This window comes from Salmo salar, chromosome 23, assembly GCF_965601325.2.
Source record: "Salmo salar chromosome 23, fSalSal1, whole genome shotgun sequence".
In the NCBI taxonomy this organism is placed as follows: domain Eukaryota; kingdom Metazoa; phylum Chordata; class Actinopteri; order Salmoniformes; family Salmonidae; genus Salmo; species Salmo salar.
In genome coordinates, this window is record NC_138313.1 from 12,025,355 (window position 1) to 12,044,887 (window position 19,533).

The 19,533-nt window shown below is 41.1% G+C and overlaps 1 protein-coding gene across 1 annotated transcript in view; it reads right to left on the bottom strand.

The window, feature by feature from the left end:
• LOC106583994 (pituitary adenylate cyclase-activating polypeptide type I receptor) overlaps positions 1-19,533 on the bottom strand; it is a 77,544-nt gene that overhangs the window by 13,053 nt on the left and 44,958 nt on the right. Inside the window, exon 4 of the mRNA XM_082967917.1 lies at positions 6,545-6,645. Within this exon, the coding sequence (XP_082824043.1) occupies positions 6,545-6,645 (101 nt within the window). The remainder of the gene's footprint in view (positions 1-6,544; positions 6,646-19,533) is intronic.

Below are 19,533 nucleotides of genomic sequence, written 5' to 3' on the forward strand. Positions count from 1 at the left end.
GCAGGAGGGACTGGTGCACTTCACAAAATAGATGGCATCATGAGGGGAAATATTATGTGGATATATTGAAGCAACATCTCAAGACATCAGTCAGGAAGTTAAAGCTTGGTCGCAAATGGGTCTTCCAAATGGGAATGTGGGAATGTGATGAAAGAAATTCAAGCTGAAATACATCATTCTACTATTATTCTGACATTTCACATTCTTAAAATAAAGTGGTGATCCTAACTGACCTAAAACAGGGAATTTCTACTAGGATTAAATGTCAGGAATTGTGAAAAACTGAGTTTAAATGTATTTGGCTAAGGTGTATGTAAACTTCCGACTTCAATGCTGCCACCACCATGCTTCAACGTAGGAATGGTGCCAGGTTTCCTCCAGATGTGACACTTTGCATTCAGGCGAAAGTGGTTTCATCAGACTAGAGAATCTTTTTTTTCATGGTCTGAAAGTACTTTAGGTGCCTTTTGGCAAACTCCAAGCGGGTTGTCATGTGCCTTTTACTGAGGAGTGGCTTCCGTCTGGCCACTCTACCATATAGGCCTGATTGGTGGAGTGCTGTAGAGATGGTTGTCCTTCTGGAAGGTTCTCCCATCTCCACAGAGGAACTCTGGAGCTCTGTCAGAGTGACCATCGGGATCTTGGTCCCCTCCCTGACCAAGGCTCTTCTCCCCCGATTGCTCAGTTTGGCCGGGTGGCCAGCTCTAGGAAGAGTCTTGGTTGTTCCAAACTTCTTCCTTTTAAGATTGATGGAGTCCACTGTGTTTTTGGGGACCTTCAAGCCTGCAAAAATATTTTGGTACCCTTCCCCAGATCTGTGCCTCAACACAATCCTTTCTCGGAGCTCTAGGACAATTCCTTCGACCCCATGGCTTGGTTTTTGCTCTAACATGCACTGTCAACTGTGGGACTTTATATAGACGTGTGTGCCTTTCCAAATCATGTCCAATCAATAGAATTTACCACAGGTGGACTCCAATCAAGTTGTATAAACAGTTCAAGGATGATCAATGGAAACAGGATGCACCTGAGCTCCATTTTTGAGTCTCATAGCAAAAGTTCAGAATACTTATGTAAATAAGGTTTTTCTGTTTTTTACATTTGCAAAAAAATTCTAAAAACCTGTTTTCACTTTGTCATTATGGGCTATTGTGTGTAGATTGATGAGAAAATATAATTTGATCCATTTTAGAATAAGGCTGTAACGTAACAAAATGTGGAAAAAGTCAAGAGGTCTGAATACTTTCTGAATGCACTGTATATGAAAACCACACCACAGAAAACAAGATACACATATAAGTACAAAAAAAGGTTTGTTCAATCAGTTATACAGAGCATGCTAATTATAAATGTACATGATATACTCAGTATCAAAGAAAAAACATGTTTGATTATGTGTGTGTGTGTGAGAGAGTTAGGCTACACGGAGGAGACTACTGGGTAGTTTGGTTGATTAGGCTGACCCCTAGTATACGTTTGAAGTTATTGAGGCATGGTGATATTTTGGCAATGTGAAGATAGGAATTCCATAGTATGGAACAGGCTTAAGATCACTGTTGTAACTGAAAGGACTTGAAATACCATCAGTACCTTGCCTGCATATACTCAATCATACAATTAGCATATACTGACAAGTAGATAAAACATTGTAAGCTTAGCAAATTAACTTATCCAGACAGGAAAGGTATTGTTGTGTTTCTGTCTGGGGAGTGAAACTTCTTAATTAGTGTTTTCACATTCATGGCACGATCACACACCTTTCTCATGGCCTTTGCAAGTTTTTGTGAGTGGTCTGGGTCTTCTATTATGTAGGTGACAGAGGGTGTGTGGAGCAGTGGAGGGGAAGGGGAGGACCAACCTACTCAGTGAATTTCATAAAAGTTTAAATAGTGACACATTAAAAATGTTCATCCGTTTTAGATAAAACAATAGTAAATATATTCACGTCACGAAATAGCTGATTAAAACACTTTTTTTGCAATGGTCTACAGTAGTTTCAGGAGCACTCTCTAAGGTAACACAATGGAGTAGCCGGAGGACAGCTTTTTTCCATCTGTGGGTACATTGACTTCAATACAAAACCTAGGAGGATCATGGATCTCACCGCTACCAAATACTTACACCGTAATTATGGAAATTTCTTCCAACATATGAGAGCTCTTGCAGCATGAACTGACATGTTGTCCATCCAATCAAAGGACCAGAGAATTAATCTAGTACTGAAGGCATAAACTACAGCTAGCTAACACTGCAGTGCATAAAGTGTGGTGAGTAGTTGACTCAAAGAGAGAGAAAGGCAGTAGTTGAACAGTTTGGAACAAATTAAGCAGCAGAGAGAGAGAGAGAGCAAGAGATTAATGTATTTTTTTTATTCTTCTTGGTTTACCTTTCACTTACTTAGCTGGCTAATGCAGCTAATTTAGGCTACTCAGCAATCTGACTCAAACAGTGAGTAATGCTATTTATTTTAGTTAGCTGGCTAAGGTTATCCAACATAAGGTAAGCTTTCGGTTTTATTAATTTATTGCCACCGGGGACCGCTGGTGTAACGGCTAAACTGCTTGCTGTAAACTGTACTGTGTGGTTGTACACATGGATTGGATTGTGTGTTTACTAACACCTTAGTTCTAGTAGCTAGATCTGAGCTGTGTAGCGGTTAGCAGTTATGGTATGAAGGTTTGGCTTGGAGAGTTTGTTTTGCCTGGTCACAGACAGCTGTTGTGTTGTGCACAGAAGTCCACACGCAAAGGGAAAAAGTTCACATTTTGTTGTGTTACAGCCTGAATTTAAAATGGATTAAATTGAGATTTTGTGTCACTGATCTACACACAATACCCCAAATGTCAAAGTGGAAATATGTTTTAGAAAACAGTACATTTTTACAAATTCATAAAAAATGAAAAGCCTAAATGTCTTGAGTCAATACGTATTCAAGTCTTTTGTTATGGCAACCCTAAACAAGTTCAGGAGTAAAAATGCGTTAAGTTACATACAGTGCATTCGGAAAGTATTCAGACCCCTTGACTTTTTCCACATTTTGTTACGTTACAGCCTCATTCTAAAATTGATAAAATTAAATGTTTTCCTTATCAATCTACACACAATACCCCATAATGACAAAGTGAAAACAGGTTTTTAGAAATGTTTGCAAATGTATTAAAAATCAAAAACAGAAATATATTATTTACATAAGTATTCAGACCCTTTATGAAACTCGAAATTGAGCTCCGATGCATCCTGTTTCCATTGATCATTCTTGCAATTTTTCTGAGACTTGATTGGAGTCTACCTCTGGTAAATTCAATTGATTGGACATGTTTGGAAAGGCACACACTTGTCTATATAAAGTCTCACAGATGACAGCGCATGTCAGAACAAAAACCAAGCCATGAGGTTGAAGGAATTGTCTGTAGAGCTCTGAGACAGGATCATGTGGAGGCACAGATCTGGGAAAGGGTACCAAAACATTTCTGCAGCAATGAAGGTCTCCAAGAACACAATGGCCTCCATCATTCTTAAATTGAAGAAGCTTGGAACCACCAAGACTCTTCCTAGAGCTGACCGCCTGGCCAAACTAAACAATCAGGGGAAAAGGGCCTTGGTCAGGGAGTTGACAAAGAATCCAATGGTCACCCTGACAGAGCTCCAGAGTTCCTCTGTGGAAATGGGAGAACCTTCCAAAAGATCAAACCATCTCTGCAGCACTCCACCAATCAGGCCTTAATGGTAGAGTGGCCTAAAGGACTCTGGTCTCTGGTCTGATGAAACCAAGATTGAACTCTTAGGCCTGAATGCCAAGCATCACATCTAGAGGAAACCTGGCACCATTCCTACGGTGAAGCATGGTGGAGGCAGCATCATGCTGTGGGAATATTTTTCAGCACCAGGTACTGGATGACTAGTCAGGATCGAGGAAAAGATGAATGGAGAAAAGTACAGAGACGTCGTTGATGAAAACCTGCTCCAGAGCGCTCAGGACCTCGGACTGAGGTGAAGGTTCACCTTCCAACAGGACAACGACCCTAAATACACAGTCAAGACAACACAGGAGTGACTTCGGGACAAGCCTCTGAATGTCCTTGAGTGGCCCAGCCATTGCCCGGACTTGAACTCGATCAAACATCTCTGGAGAGACCTGAAAATAGCTGTGCAGCGACACTCCCCATCCAACCTGACAGAACTTGAGAGGATCTGCAGAGAAGAATGGGAGAAACTCTCCAAATACAGGTGTGCCAAGCTTGTAGCGTCATACCCAAGAAGACTGGAAGCTGTAATTGCTGCCAAACGTGCTTCAAAAAAGGGTCTGAATACCAATGTAAATGTGATATCTTTTTTTTTTTTTTTTTTACTGTTTTATAGACGGGTGTGTGCCTTTCCAAACATGTCCAATCAATTGATTTTACCACAGGTGGAATAAATGAATGCTGCAAAAAAAATGTGGCAACAAAATAAACCTTTTGTCCTGAATACAAATGTTATGTTTGGGCCAAATCCAACACAACATTTTCAAGAATGATGGTGGTTGCATCATATTATGGGTATGCTTGTGATCGGCAAGGGATTTGTTTAGGATAAAAAGAAAAGGAATAGAGCTAAGCACAGGGAATAACTGATTCAGTCTGCTTTCCAACAGACACTGAGAGACATATTAACCTTTCAGCAGGACAATAATCTAAAACACAAGGCCAAATATACACTTGCTTACAAAGACGACATAGCATTTTCCTGAGTAGCCTAATTACAGTTTTTACTTAAATTGGCTTGAAAATATTTTGCAAGACTTGAAAATAGCTGTCTAGCAATGATCAACAACCAATTTGACAGAGCTTGACACATTTTTTAAAGAATAATGGGCAAATATTGTACAATCTAGGTGTGCAAAGCTCTTAGAGACTTACCCAGAAAGACTCACAGCTGTAATCTCTGTTAAAGGTGATTCTAACATGTATTGACTCAGGGGGATGAATACTTATATAATCAATATATATTAGTGTTTTACTTTCCATTAATTAAAACAATAAATATAATTGTTCTTCCATTTTTAAAATACAGAGTATTTTCTGTAGATAGATCATTGACAAAAATTAAATCCATTTTAATCCCACTTTGTAACAACAAAATGCGGAAAAAGTCAACGGATGTTAATACTTTCAAAAGGCACTGTAGCTATACACTGATCTCTGGACCTGGAAAAACTTTTCAGAGAGTGAACGATGACCGAGGAAAACACACAAGACTGGCCTCACTGGCTTGTTAGCTTCCTAGGTGGGTTGTCCCACAAAAAGCCATCCTTTAATGTTTTAAGTAGAACTTATGCACCGATATTTCATTTTAAAATCCTGTTATATTAAATTAATTGCGCTTTAATATAGACCACATAGAGAATTCAATAAAAATACATTTGTTATATGAATAAAGGATTGCTTAAAGTGCCAAAATTCATTATTATGACATGTCCCTCCGTCATCCCTGTGTCACTTCTAGGAAGATTTTAACCCACTAAATCCCAACATTTATCCAAGTTTCACCATCATTGTAAAGGCGAAGTTATTTTGTTAGTTGACAGTCATTTCTGTGATTAGTGATTCTGTCTGTCCCTCATTTTAAGGTCAAGACTGTTACGTGAACTGAACCCTTGTTACGGTGAAACGATTCCTTTTTTTTTTTAAATTCAAAAGAAACATTGAACATCTAATAGTCAAATCATAGAGTAAAAGCAGGTGAGCTGGTTCTACCATTTTTGGACATTTTCTGGTGGAAATCTGAGCAGGTCGAGCATAACACGTCAACCATGTTACCCATAGATAGACAGGCTAGAAATGTTTTAACAATTTCATTTTTATTGTGAATTAGCATTCAGTTTCCACTCCCTGTTGCACACAAGCTTTCATTCCCCCTGTCACAAGAGGATGTCTGGCTCATTTAAGAAGAAATCGTCAACCCTGGTATGGTCAACCCTGTTACTTTATTTGGCACTTAAAAGGCACTTAGTATAGTAATATTTTTTTTCCCCTCTTGAGATGTTTTTTTTTTTTTATCTAGAATTTTTATATTTGGTGAAATAATAATTTTTTTGGACCAAGTTACACTTCTCAAAAGGCACCGAATTGGTGGAACGACCCAGGTAATCAATGACATCTGCGATGTTGTAAACGATATCCATTGGATTACGTGTTTGCTAACTTGCACGAGCTGCATCTGAAGTCGGACTTGATCGCATTTACTTATATGTAAACAGACCGGTTTCTGATTCTGAACTGCACGCGTAACTTTTCATGATGTGCCTGGGAAATGGGTCTGTTAGAATAAGAGTACAGTACAGGCCAGATAATTCAGACAAGCACATGACTGAATAGTTCATTAGAGGTTTCCTCGTTCAATTTGGTTCTAAGGGCAGAATGAAAGTGACATTCCTTCTGTCCTCAACCAATCACATTCCTTCTCCCACAGAACAAAATTGAAAGTGGAACATTTCAATGAGTGACTGAATAACAGAGTGAGTAAATGAGAATGTACAGTATGTGAGTGATGTGATTTCTCTAACCTCTGATCCTGTCTCTGACTCCTCTGCGAACTCACACGCCTCCTCATAAGTAGGGTACAGCTCTGTCCAGCCATCCTTCGTACAGTTCCTGAAGATGTAGCCTGAGAAACAGATCAACCAATCAGAGGCCAGCCCTGAGGGTGTGAAGGAGGAGCCACCAGAGCTGGTAGCCTGCAAGTATTTTCTCAACTAGATTTGCTCATCCTCCTGCATCCTGTCTCCTCTGTCCTCGCTCACCTCCTTTTGAAAAGGATCAAAGGTAATCGAGGAGAGGGAATGTGGACGGAAATGCACTTGTTTGAAATGAGACGGTCCTTCTCCACACACACTTTGTCAGGCAAATTACGTTTACAGGGGTGGAATCCCAAAATAAATGTGTAAATTGATACAAACAAATTAAGAACATTTTGTAGATAAAACCATATGTAACATATTGTTCTCTGACAATACAACAGCTGGTTCAAAGAGGTTGTGGAAGATATCAAAACTCTTCCGCAGTATGATACACTGGTGCGTCCAAGCTAAAAGGAGGCTATCGAGGAGGGGTAAACCATATTCTGTTTGCCTACTAACGATTTGACAGTCCTCGACCACTCAACCACTTATCGGTTTCCGGGTCATGGAGGAGAGAGGATGGACTTCTACCCAAATTCCTTATCCCCATATAGAACTCAGGAGGGTCGCCAGTTCATTCTCCCCTCACATACAGTAGAATAATCAGACAGAACTACAGCATTGCAAAATTCCTTCAGTTCTACAGATCAGAGGTATCATTCCCATATGGGGCACAGGGGCACTTGCCCCCTCAGATTCATCCTGTTTTTATTTTGAACCAAAAAAATGTGTTTGTTTTTTCTCTTTAATACCACTAGCCACTTAGCAATTCATGAAGTTGGCTTAGCTGGCCCAGATAGGTTCCCAATCTCATAACCTCATAAATAGCTACCAAGAAGCCATTTCAGGCTATCAATCAAGTTAGAGTAGCTAGCTTGTCTAACTATTTTAGCTGACATTCCTGCTGGCCAGGTTGGTAGACTTTAGAAAAGCAAGTAATAACTAAATGTACTGAATAAGACTCACATTCCTTTCAATATGTTACCCAGATTTGAGCAGTTATGCAGAGAAGCATATTTAGTTTCTTTAAAAATAACCACCAGTCAGGAGGATAGACAGCTCAAGAGGTATGCTTAGATATGCAGAAAAAAGTATATATATTTTTTACAAAGATTTAAGCATAATAATTATGGCTCTAGAATGCAGGAAAAATCTGTTTCAGGTGTTTGAAAATTGCAAAATTCTCCAACTTACGAACGTGGAGCATAAGCACCCTCCAGAACACCCCCCAGCCATCCTCACGTACTTTGTGCCTGTTCAGATTTTTGGGTTGCATGATGCCCTGATACAGTGCGTTGCAATAGTTAAAGAACAGACAAAAAGCAACGAAAGTTTACAGTGAAACAGTGTTCAATACTTTATCATACTAGACTTTAGTTCAGAATGCCGCAGGCTAATTAATAGCCTGGGGACCTGTCTTCTCTCTGTTCTGCTTATTTCTTTATGATCATACTCATGTATATGATTGCATGTGTTGTGTGTGTGTGTGTGTGTGTGTGTGTGTGTGTGTGTGTGTGTGTGTGTGTGTGTGTGTGTGTGTGTGTGTGTGTGTGTGTGTGTGCGTGTGTGCGTGCATGCGTGTGTGTGTGTGTGTGTTTTTGACATGTTGATATGGGTTAAGGGATTAGAGGGATGTGTGTTATTATTTCTACAGATTGATTAGATAGAGGATTAGATGCACCGCAGAGGGCAATGACAGAAAAGGAGAGAGAGATAAGGGCCATAGTGGCAGGAAATAATGAACACAAAGAAACACACAAACACATAGAGGCCAAAAGATCATCAAGGACAACAACCACCCAAGCCACTGCCTGTTCACCCCACTATCATCCAGAAGGAAAGGTCAGTACAGGTGCATCAAAGCAGGGACAGAGAGACTGAAAAACAGCTTCTATCTCAAGGCCATCAGACTGTTAAACAGCCGTCACTAACATTGAGTGACTGCTGCCAACATACTGACTCAAATCTCTAGCCACTTTATTAATAAAAATTGGATGGAATTAATGTATCACTAGTCACTTTAAACAATGCCACTTTATATAATGTTTACATAGCCTACATTACTCATCTCATATGTATATACTGTACTCTATACCATCTACTGCATCTTGCATATGCCGTTCGGCCATCGCCCATCCATATATTTATATGTACATATTCTTATTCATTCCTTTACACTTGTGTGTAAAAGGTAGTTGTGAAATTGTTAGATTACTTGTTAGATATTACTGTATGGTCGGAACTAGAAGCACAAGCATTTCGCTACACTCGCATTAACATCTGCTAACCATGTGTATGTGACCAATAAAATTTGATTTGATTTGACTAGGGTTCGACTCCTGGCCAAGGCTGCCGACAGAATTCCCGACAATATACTTGCATGGTTGGTTTCATTGACTCTTCCCTTAAACTGCCCCTAATTGACTCATTTAACGGCAACTTCTTGGAGATGATCAGCTTGAGCAAAGTGAGATGTAGAATCACTGATCAAGGGGCTCCCAAGTGGCACAGTGGTCTAAGGCAATACGTCTCAGTGTTATAGGTGTCGCTTCAGACCCTGGTTCGATTCCAGACTGTTTTATAACCAGTGGTAATTGAAGGCCCCATTGCGTGGCACACAATTGGCCCAGCGCTGTTAGGTTTCGGCCAGGGAAGGTCATCATTGTAAATAAGATTTTTTTTCTTAACTGACTTGACTAGTTAAATAAAAATCTACAAATACAATTCCTTGCCAAATAATAGGTTTTGTGTGATTAAGATTCACAGAGCTATGCCTCCCCTGGCTCAGGCGATCCCCCTGGCAAACACACACGCACAACCAAACATTGATTGATTGGAGACAGCTTATGTCAATTACAGAACATTTACCATTGATTTTCTACCTGCAGCTACACTAGTGGATAATGTTGGAAATACTGGTAAAAGCCCAGTGCCTCCAGCACTGAGCTAGCCACGACATACCTTCACCATGAGGTAGCTGCTTGCTAGCTAACGCCCCACTAACCTCATGGCTATAGAGTTATACTGTGCTCACCACCTCAGCCCCTCGTGCCGTGTTACTAACGACACCAGCGCTTCAATCCCTGGAAAGGCAGAGGGCTTTACTGCTTCCGTTTTTCCGAAATGTGCAAAGCCTCAGCCCAAGTAATTAGAGACCTCAATGTGACCTCTTTATTGTTGGCGTATCAGGCTGCGTTACTGGAGGAGGTGGGGAAGCATCTGGACTCAGACACCCTAGATCCAGATGCTTGGGAGGAGATCTGTATGATTACAGACCTGAGCCTCCGTTCCTCCCATAGTACCATCCAAGGCTGTGGTCATACCATGAGCCTAGTGGAGGTGGGAGAAAGGGTACTTTTGGCTAAACTTATCCAGCTTCAAAGAGAAAGTGCACTATTAAAAACTAGTGGTTCAACAAGGGTTCTTCGAAGAACCAAAGGGTTCTTGGCACCGAAAATGGCCCCCAAAAGGTTCAGCCAAGAAGGGAAAGGGGGATACCTAGTCAGTTGTACAACTGAATGGGATTCATCAAGGAACCTCCTTAGCTGGTGGGGGTTCTTGCAGGCACCTAACTGCCCAACTGAAACATTTTGATTTGAATTTGAAAGGACAGAAGGTTAAGGCACTTACCTTAAATTGAGTACCGTAATTTCCGGACTATAAGCTGCAACTTTTTTCCCAGGCTTTGAACCTCGCGGCTTAAACAATGACACGGCTAATATATGGATTTTTCCCGCTTTCAATTTAAAAAAATAAAATAAAATACATTCTGTGACGTGCTCAGTTTTTTGGCGGCATGAAGCTTTCATTAGACCAATGAAATTGCCAAACGGGTTACAGTAAAACAACTTTTTTGTTTACTGTTTAGATTCAATCGAGCGCTCTCAAACTTCCCATCATTCTGATTACGGTAGTCATTTTGTCACCCTGATTCCTGGGGGCACAACAAAGTATTTGCAGCCACTCGACATCAGTGTAAATCGTGCATTTAAGGTGGCGCTCCATGTTCAGCGGGAGGCTTGGATGACAAGTGGGGAGAAATCCTTCACTAAAATGGGCTGCATGTGAAGAGCAACTTATGGTCAAGTCTGCCAGTGGGTCCTGACAGCGTGGAGCATTGTCAAAAAATCCACTATCATCAACGGGTTTCGAAAGGCTGGACTACTGCGTGTTGAAGAGGGCTCAGCGGGGGATTTGCCTCCGGATGAAAGTGACGAGAGCGACAATGAAAACGATCCAATATCGGATGAAGCAATTCTGAGGCTATTCAACTCCGACACCGAAGGAGATGGTTTCAGTGCACAGGAGGAGGAAGATGGTGACCAATTACTTTCTTGGTAGGCTACTGTTTACTGCTAATGTTTTATTTTTTGTTACAAGCCGTGTTTCGTTAAAGCCTATTTATTTTTGTTACAAGCCGTGTTTCGTTAAAGCCAGTGTAAAGTTAATTTGTTTCAATGTACCGGTAGGCACCTGCGGCTTATAGACATGTGCGGCTTATTTATGTAAAAAAATAAATAAAAAAAATTCAGTGGGTGCGGCTTATATTCAGGGGCGCTTAATAGTCCGGAAATTACGGTAGATCTTTATATTTGTGCAAATCTTTCTAAAACAGACTGGACACAATTCAATGGATATCAATCAACAAAGAGGTAAGAATATGTGGGCTATTAGAATATCTTGAAGGCTAGCTGTATTGGGTGCAGATGACTGAACTGCTCACTTTTGTGTCTGTGTCTGCAGGTATACAGACAAGGAGGCATACACAGGTATGTCAGTTGGTATTGGTATGTTATGCAGATCACATCTTCCTCCCTTACCCCTTCAATGAATATCCAATAAGTCTCTACATTATGGACAAGGTATGTGTATGGAAACCATTATCAAAACAGATTTTTTCATTCACATTCACCACAAAAACCAAGGTATGAATACGGTTGTGTGTTTTGTTAATCTTATGTATAATTACATTTTTTGGGATTAACAGACTTCACCCTTCCTACATCTCTGATGAATATTGATGGATTCTGGGTACTACCTCCTAAACTTGGGATAGGGTTAATTATCAGGTATCCTATTGAAATATTGAGTGCTTAGGTTTAGAGGGTCTACACCAGAAGTTAATGGTTATCTGTAGGAGGAAAGTATATGGTGGGGGCAATTAAGTTTGGAATGTACTGAGTGTAGGGAAAGCAATCACATGTGGCAGGCATTGATAAGGGGAGAGAGCCATGGATTAGTGATGAAGGGGGTTGAGGTCAGGTCACGTTAAGGGACAAAGAAAAGTTTATGGCCCATATCACTTATAACGATACAATACATAAAGATACAATGTTTGTTCAGATGAGTAGGAGGAGACTCGGCCAAGGAGAAAGGGTTAAATATCAGTGCTTGTGTGAAATGTCGTGGTCTGATGCAGCTGTATTGACCCTCTGGGAAGAGTAAACTTGGTTTGAGCTTTCGTAGTGTCTGTTATGTTTTATACTCTGAGAATTAGAATCTCACAACATAACAAGCAACCTGTTCAATCACCACGCACTGCAAAATTATTCTGGCTATGGATACGGAGAACATCAACACATTAACATCAACATGCCAGAGGAAATACCCATTGGACTTGGGGCTCTGCATATTAGAACTTTTTTTCTTCTACTTTGCCACTAAAATCATAATAAACGGAGAAATAAAATATTGTGTTATTGTTATGCATATTATTATCATTAATAATAATAATATCAGGGGTATTTAAAAAATGTACCCCAAAAAGTTTTTCAAAAGTTTCTTTGAGGATCCATTAAAAGAGGTTATTTGAAGAACTTATAGGGGTTCCCCTATAGGGGTTCCCCACAGTTTCAATTTGAAGAACCCCTAAAGGGTACTCTAGGAACCTTTTATTTTTAGAGTGTGGACCTCCTGGATGCTCCAGGGACACACAAGGAATTGTTTGGCCCCACTGTGACATGCGCAAAAAGGAAGGTGAAGCCTTTAAAGGTCCCAAACTGTCATTCTGATTCCCATGTACCATGACTCTCTTTCAGAAAGTCGTGGAGCTAGAAGCCGATACAGTGCATCATGAGCTAATATATGTGGCGAGGCAGGTTTCAAACAAGGGGCCGTGGCAGAAATATCATCGGACACCATGCCATCATCAACGTCCTGGGACAACGTGGTGGCAACATAACAATGTGTGCGGCTATTAGTCAAAAAGGTGTCCTTCACCATCATGCAATCCTAGACCCATACAACACTGCACACATTATCACATTTCTGGACACCCTCCACAACAGACTAATCCCTAATGACCAGGGGCCAGAGCAGCCCAGGTACGTTATCATCTGGGACAATGTTAGTTTCCACTGGGCTGCTGTGGCCCGCAATTGGTTCACATGTCACCCACTTTTCATTGCACTCAATCTCCCCCCCATACTCTCCGTTCTTGAATCCTATTGAAGAATTCTTCTCTGCATGGCGTTGGAAGGTGGATGATCTCCAGCCCCACCAATGCATACCCTTTCTAAGGGCAATGGAGGAGGCTTGTGGAGACATCGATCAGGGGTCATGCCTGGCCTGGATACCGCACTCCAGGCGATACTTCCCACGCTGCCTAGCTCAAGACAACATTGCATGTGATGTGGATGAAGTCTTTTTTTCTAGCACAAATGCTTTTGTTTTCTTCTACTGCGTTTTTTTGGTTTGAGAAGTGTTAGAACATTTTCATAATAAAAAATAAAAAACTTTTCCCCCTTATTTGTATTGATAGTGTGTTATGTTCGGAATACACATCCATACTTTACACATTTGGATACCTATGTGTATGTGTGTTTACTATATGTATGACTATACTTTATTGCAAACTGCTATACCCTGCACACAGAAAAGTGTTTTTCATTTATACCATCAGTGCGTAGTTGGTGCTTTGTGTGCTTATTCAAATGGTTTGTGTGTACTGTATTGACGCAAAAAAACATCATTTTTAAAAGAGTTTGAAGAGTTTTGCAAGAATTGTTTGCTTTTGCAAGAGATGTGTACTGTTTTGCTGGTTTGGTGTAGAGTTTTGCACATTCAGATGTTAGCTGATATTCTTTGCTTCATTTTCTACACACAGTAAGCACATGGCATGGCTACCAATATTGCATTGTGGGAGTGCGTGCTGGTTAGGCTCCATATACATCACCTACAGTAGGTGGATGTTGTGTAATTCATGCATGGCTGGCTGTATGTTCTGTATCATCTGCACATAGTGTTATGGCATGGTTACTATTATTCCAAGAGCACACAGTGAGGTTGCGGTTACTTAGAGTGCAACACTAGCTATTCCTTCCATAGCATCTGCTGGAGCATTGTAGTACGGTGGCACACCATTTTAGGACAGCAGTAAGCAAGCTGATGTGCGTTATCATGCATGCTTGTACATAGTGCGTATGCAGGCATCTTATAGCCTGATGCAGCTCACTGAGCGTGACTCATATCTACCAACGTGTGCTGTTCCAAATGTGTGGGTGCTACATGAACTGTTCAGCAGTCAAGTAGCAGGATCTCTGCGCTACTTGACTGGTGTTTAGTCTGTCGTAGGGTAAATATTACTGGATCTTTTTTTTTATCATTAGCACATATTCAAAGAAGTACAGCCTCATTTTAAATTGATACTTCTGCCCAACCCTCCCCTTTCCTCCTCAGACTTTAAGTTCTCACCCTGGACCTTATTGGGGAAGCTGACGCGTATAGCTGTGCGATGACTAATCAAGGCTTGCTTTAGTTTCGGCGTGTTGGATGGGCTGTTGATACTAAACATTATCTAGCATGTGCTGGGCTTGCTAAACACCCACATGGCGATCAGTGTTGACGATCAAGCTCTTACGGGAAGGTCTGTTAGCGGTTATCCGGGAAATGCAGGCTTATCTAGTAATCTATGGGGTCTGTTTCTTTCGTTATCAGGTCATCATTTTACTCTACTTGTCACGCCCTGACCTCAGAGAGACGGTTTTTCACTTTGGTTGCCCTCGTAATGAAGTTCAGTGCATATCAGTACACGTGGTTGGCTGGGTGCTTATTGCTTAGGTTGCTTATAGTGTATATTTCATGCAGACCACAGATGATTAGGCTACTCATATAGTTCTGTTCTGTAGGGTGGCTGGGTTCACACTGCTACGAGATAGGCAGTTGTGCCAACATTAAGCTCATCTTGCATCAAGCGAGGGTACCCAGCTGTACATAACATGGGATAGATAGGAGTTATACGTTGCTCAGTATGCACAAACAGTTAACATTATTTAATTTTTTTGAATAGTTTTTACCCCTGTTTCTCCCCAATTTCATGATATCAAATGGGTATTTACAGTCTTGTCCCATCGCTGCAACTCCCGTACAGACTCGGGAGAGGCAAAGGTTGAGAGCCATGCATCCTCTGAAACACGGCCCTGCCAAGCCGCACTTCTTCTTGACACACTGCTCGCTTAACCCGGAAGCCAGCCGCACCATTGTGTCGGAGGAAACACAGTACAACTGGCGACCGAAGTCAGCGTGCATGTGCCCCGGCCCGCCACAGGAGTCGCTAGAGCCGTTTGCTGCTACTATGCGCTGTCTCTCTCTGTCACAACTCTTGTTGGCAGACACATGGGCTCTGGCATTTGCAACCATTTTCCTTTCTCATCCACTTAATAATTTTTCCAAAAACACACAATACACCCGCACATACCCACATACTGTGCCTTCTATATCTGTTTTCTGTTTTTATCCCTACATGTTGCTTCCTAACTATAGTACCACTCAAACGTTTGGACACATCTACTCATTCAAGGGTTTTTCTTTATTTTTACTGTAATAAGTGTCCAAACTTTTGACTGGTACTGTAATTTTGGGCTTTTTAGTACTTTTGTGTTTCAGTTATTTTTATTTGAAGATGTATTATTTCAATAATTATCCCTTCTAATATTGCCGTTTATCTATTTATAAATACTATGAATAGAAATTAGAATACTAATTATTTTACAACATTCCCTATCTTGAATGGTAAGGTATATTTGTCGATTATTCCTTTATCAATTTATGTATTTTATTGTTTTCCTGTTGTGTTTTATTACAATCCCTGCCATGGTTAGTATTAGGTGTTAAGTTATTAGTCACATCTATGGGAACTTTGTATGATTTAGAATAGCCATGGAGTAGTCTTGGTGTCTCGGAACAGTTGGTTATTTAAGTGATAATGCCAGAGAAGCTGGAGTTTGGTGGATATATTGGCGCGGGAGTTGTTAGGTCCGAGACGAAGTCAAGGGCCGGCAAACCGTGCCAATGTATCCTGCAAACGCCGGCGTCGCGGGGGTTATCACTTTTATACAATGGGTTAACAACATATTCAAATAATGATTGACATATTTTCATTAAAAACGTTTGAATTAATTTATTTGTACTATTTCATCCTTCCACAAGATATAGTCCCGACACAAATCTATGGTTGCTACCCAAGCCAGCTGCATTTTCTTTCTATCGATTCGGTTGCCAGAGACAAGACCCAGTCGTTCAGTGTATTTGTTCTGTACCCAGTCGTTTGTTGTAAATGTTCCATTGCCATACTGGCTGGTAATGTTCTTATCCCTTGCTTGCTAGCTAGCCAACTAACAGTCACGTCAAACAGTGCAGCCAGAATAACAACAAAGTAGCTGAGTTTCAAGTTCCTTGGTGTCCACATCACCAACGATCTATCATGGTCCAAACACACCAAGACAGTCATGAAGAGGGCACGACAAAACCTTTTCCTCCTTAGAAGACTGAAAAGATTTGGCATGGGTCCCCAGATCCCCAAAAGGTTCTACAGCTGCACCATCGAGAGCATCCTGACCAGTTGCATCACCGCCTGGTATGGCAACTGCTTGGCATCTGACCGTAAGGCGCTACAGAGGGTAGTGCGTACGGCCCAGTACATCACTGGGGCCAAGCTTCCTGCAATCCAGGACCTATATAATAGGCAGTGTCAGAGGAAAGCCCATAAAACTGTCAGAGACTCCAGTCACCCAAGTCAAAGACTGTTTTCTCTGCTACCGCACAGCAAGCGATACTGGAGCGACAAGTCTAGGACCAAAAGACTCCTTAACAGCTTCTACCCCCAAGCCATAAGACTGCTGAACAATTAATCAAATGGCCACTGGACTATTACATGTGTTTTTTACACTGCTGCTACTCGCTGTTTATTATCTATGCATAGTCACTTCACCTATACCTACATGTACAAATTACCTCTAACCTGTACCCCCACACACTGACTCGATACCGGTAACCCCTGTATATAGCCTCGTTATTGTTATGTTATTGTGATACTTTTTATTGTTTTTTACTTTAGTTTATTTAGTAAATATTTTCTTAACTCTTCTTGAACTGCACTGTTGGTTAAGGGCTTGTAAGCAAGCATTTCATGGTAAGGTCTACACTTGTATTCGGTGCATGTGACAAATAAAGTTTGATTTGATTTGCATTTGTTTAAGCTGTTTTCCAGTGACATTTATTTGGATACATTCATAACAATGAGCTAATGAGGCACGATTTCACCTGGCATAGATAATGTGCTCTCTCGTCAGGACACTGTTCTTCAGTGGAGCCAATAACAAAGCTAACACAATCACTTCAAACTGAAGCTGGAAAGATTGCAAACTAGCTGCACTTCAGTTCGTTTGACCTTTTTTCAATTTACATTTCTTTGAATGTATCCATAAAAAGGATGCCAGCTGACTCATGATTTCGACTGGCTGAGAAATGCTGCCTGCCTGTCTCTCGTCCCGACTCCCGACACATTCATTACTATGGGACAGTCGGAGATCGAATTTGAATATTGAAACAATGTTGCAAATATCAGAGGGACAGACAGCAAAGTTTATACAAATCTCTGCTGTTAAAAACTAATTGTTAGTCTAAAAGAAATGTGAGATAATGTCTGGATGCTTTTTATAGCGGAGATCAAGTTAATAAATTGTCTGGCAGGGCTGATGAAAAAGTGGATTGCGCAATCAGATGGAACAGAGTAAATAGGCATTTTAACGTTATAGATTTAGCCGGTGGTAACTTGTGCAATAGACACCGGCTGGAATGTGGTTTTAACCAATCAGCATTCAGGATTAGCACCACCCATTGTATAACAATGAACTACGAGAGCTACACGTTGATTGAATTTGTGTAGTTTTATATTCATCCATATCCCCAGAAATCTGACCAGAGTTGAATGCCTTGGTCCACGCTCTCAGTGTTGCGTTGATGTTGCTATTTACGGACGCATGAGATTTGATTATGGCTTTGAGAATAGGTGTTGTGTTTATTTTGTAGACTAAGCATCTTCCACTATGCTATCTCCTTGCCCCCTCTCTCCTGCCTCTGGCCTTCCACTGTAGAAGTAGTGAATTACTATCCACTAATGACACCTTCATAACAGCTCATCAGCCCTGTATCAACACAGCAGCTTACTGAGAAAAGGAGGTTAAAGAGGGTTTAACACAATGGGACTGTGAAGCTGCCTATTGGCTGTTATGGATAATAAATTATAACTGCACCCATCCAGTACCTTGCTCCACAGTGAGACGGTGAGCGGTAGGAGAATGAATGTGGGGTTTTGAACAGTATAGTGAAGAGTGGGCGGCTTGACTGATAAGATGCCAGTGAGATTTTAGATTCTGTATTAGCATTAGCATAAAGTGGCTTGTGGCCATAGCACGGAGGCCTGTAGCCCTGCAGCCATGGTAAGACAGCTGTACTATCTAGCCTAGCGGTAGCGTAGCATAACTGAGGGCTAAGGCTAAAACTCCAGAGACAGTAGAGACTGAACAACTGTGGCTAACAAGCTTCAATAATGCTCATCCTCACACTCCTCCTCACTCTCTCAGTTGAACCCTTTGATTTTTGATTATTTCTTTATTTTTCCCTCCGTGGCGCTAAGTGCCTCTGGTGTACTTATAGTTGACTGAGTCTGCGGGGGAGGGGATCCAGGGAGTGCTCTGTAGGCTAGCTCCCACTCTTAATTGAGTTATGAGGTCATGGATCACATTGACAACCCCCGCCCTTCCCACTCACACCAAGTTTAAGTCCAAGCTCAAGTTTCACTGAGATAATGCTTCAAGGGGGTTTTTCCCTATCTCTTGTTCTTTCCATTTTTATTTTGATATTTATCTCCCTCTCTCTCTCTCACACACACACACACACACACACACTCTCCGTCTTTTGCTCTTCCTGTCATTGAGAAGTACAAGCCATATACACAAACCTCCACACCAAAAACACTGAATATTTCCCTAAACGTACCCATTAATATTGGTTAACACATATCAAACCAATACACACTACATATTTCCCTGCAGTCACACATGAATTTTGGTCAACACACACATACTTCGACAGAGTGTGTTTCTGACTCCATGGAGACGTTCTTAGTGTAGTCGTTTTAAGAACATAAAACACACACACACAGTGATGAATGTATCATGTTTAAACACCTTATCCAATGTCAACCATTTTACGAGCCATGAGAGAGGCCATAACAGTGTTTGTTTTCTTTAGTGTACACTCCTAGAATTAGTGGTCACTCAAGGAACCCTGGAAATCCTCAAGGAACCCCTGCAGTCAATGGATTCATATTGGCACCTTTAGTTAGTTGTGGCATTCTTTGAGAAACCTTTTTTTGTAGCAAAGGGTTGTTAGAGGAACCCTGGACTGGAGGTGTGGCTTAGTAGGGGTGTGGTTTTCAGATAGATCTTTTTACCAGACCTGTGGGAGTAAATGTCATTCCTGTTCATCTGTTCGGTTGCATTTTCATCCCATTGTATGATTGAATGCTATCAGGTTTGTTGTTTTGGTGAGGATTACTGTCACATCCTGACCCTAGTAAGATGTCATTTTCTATA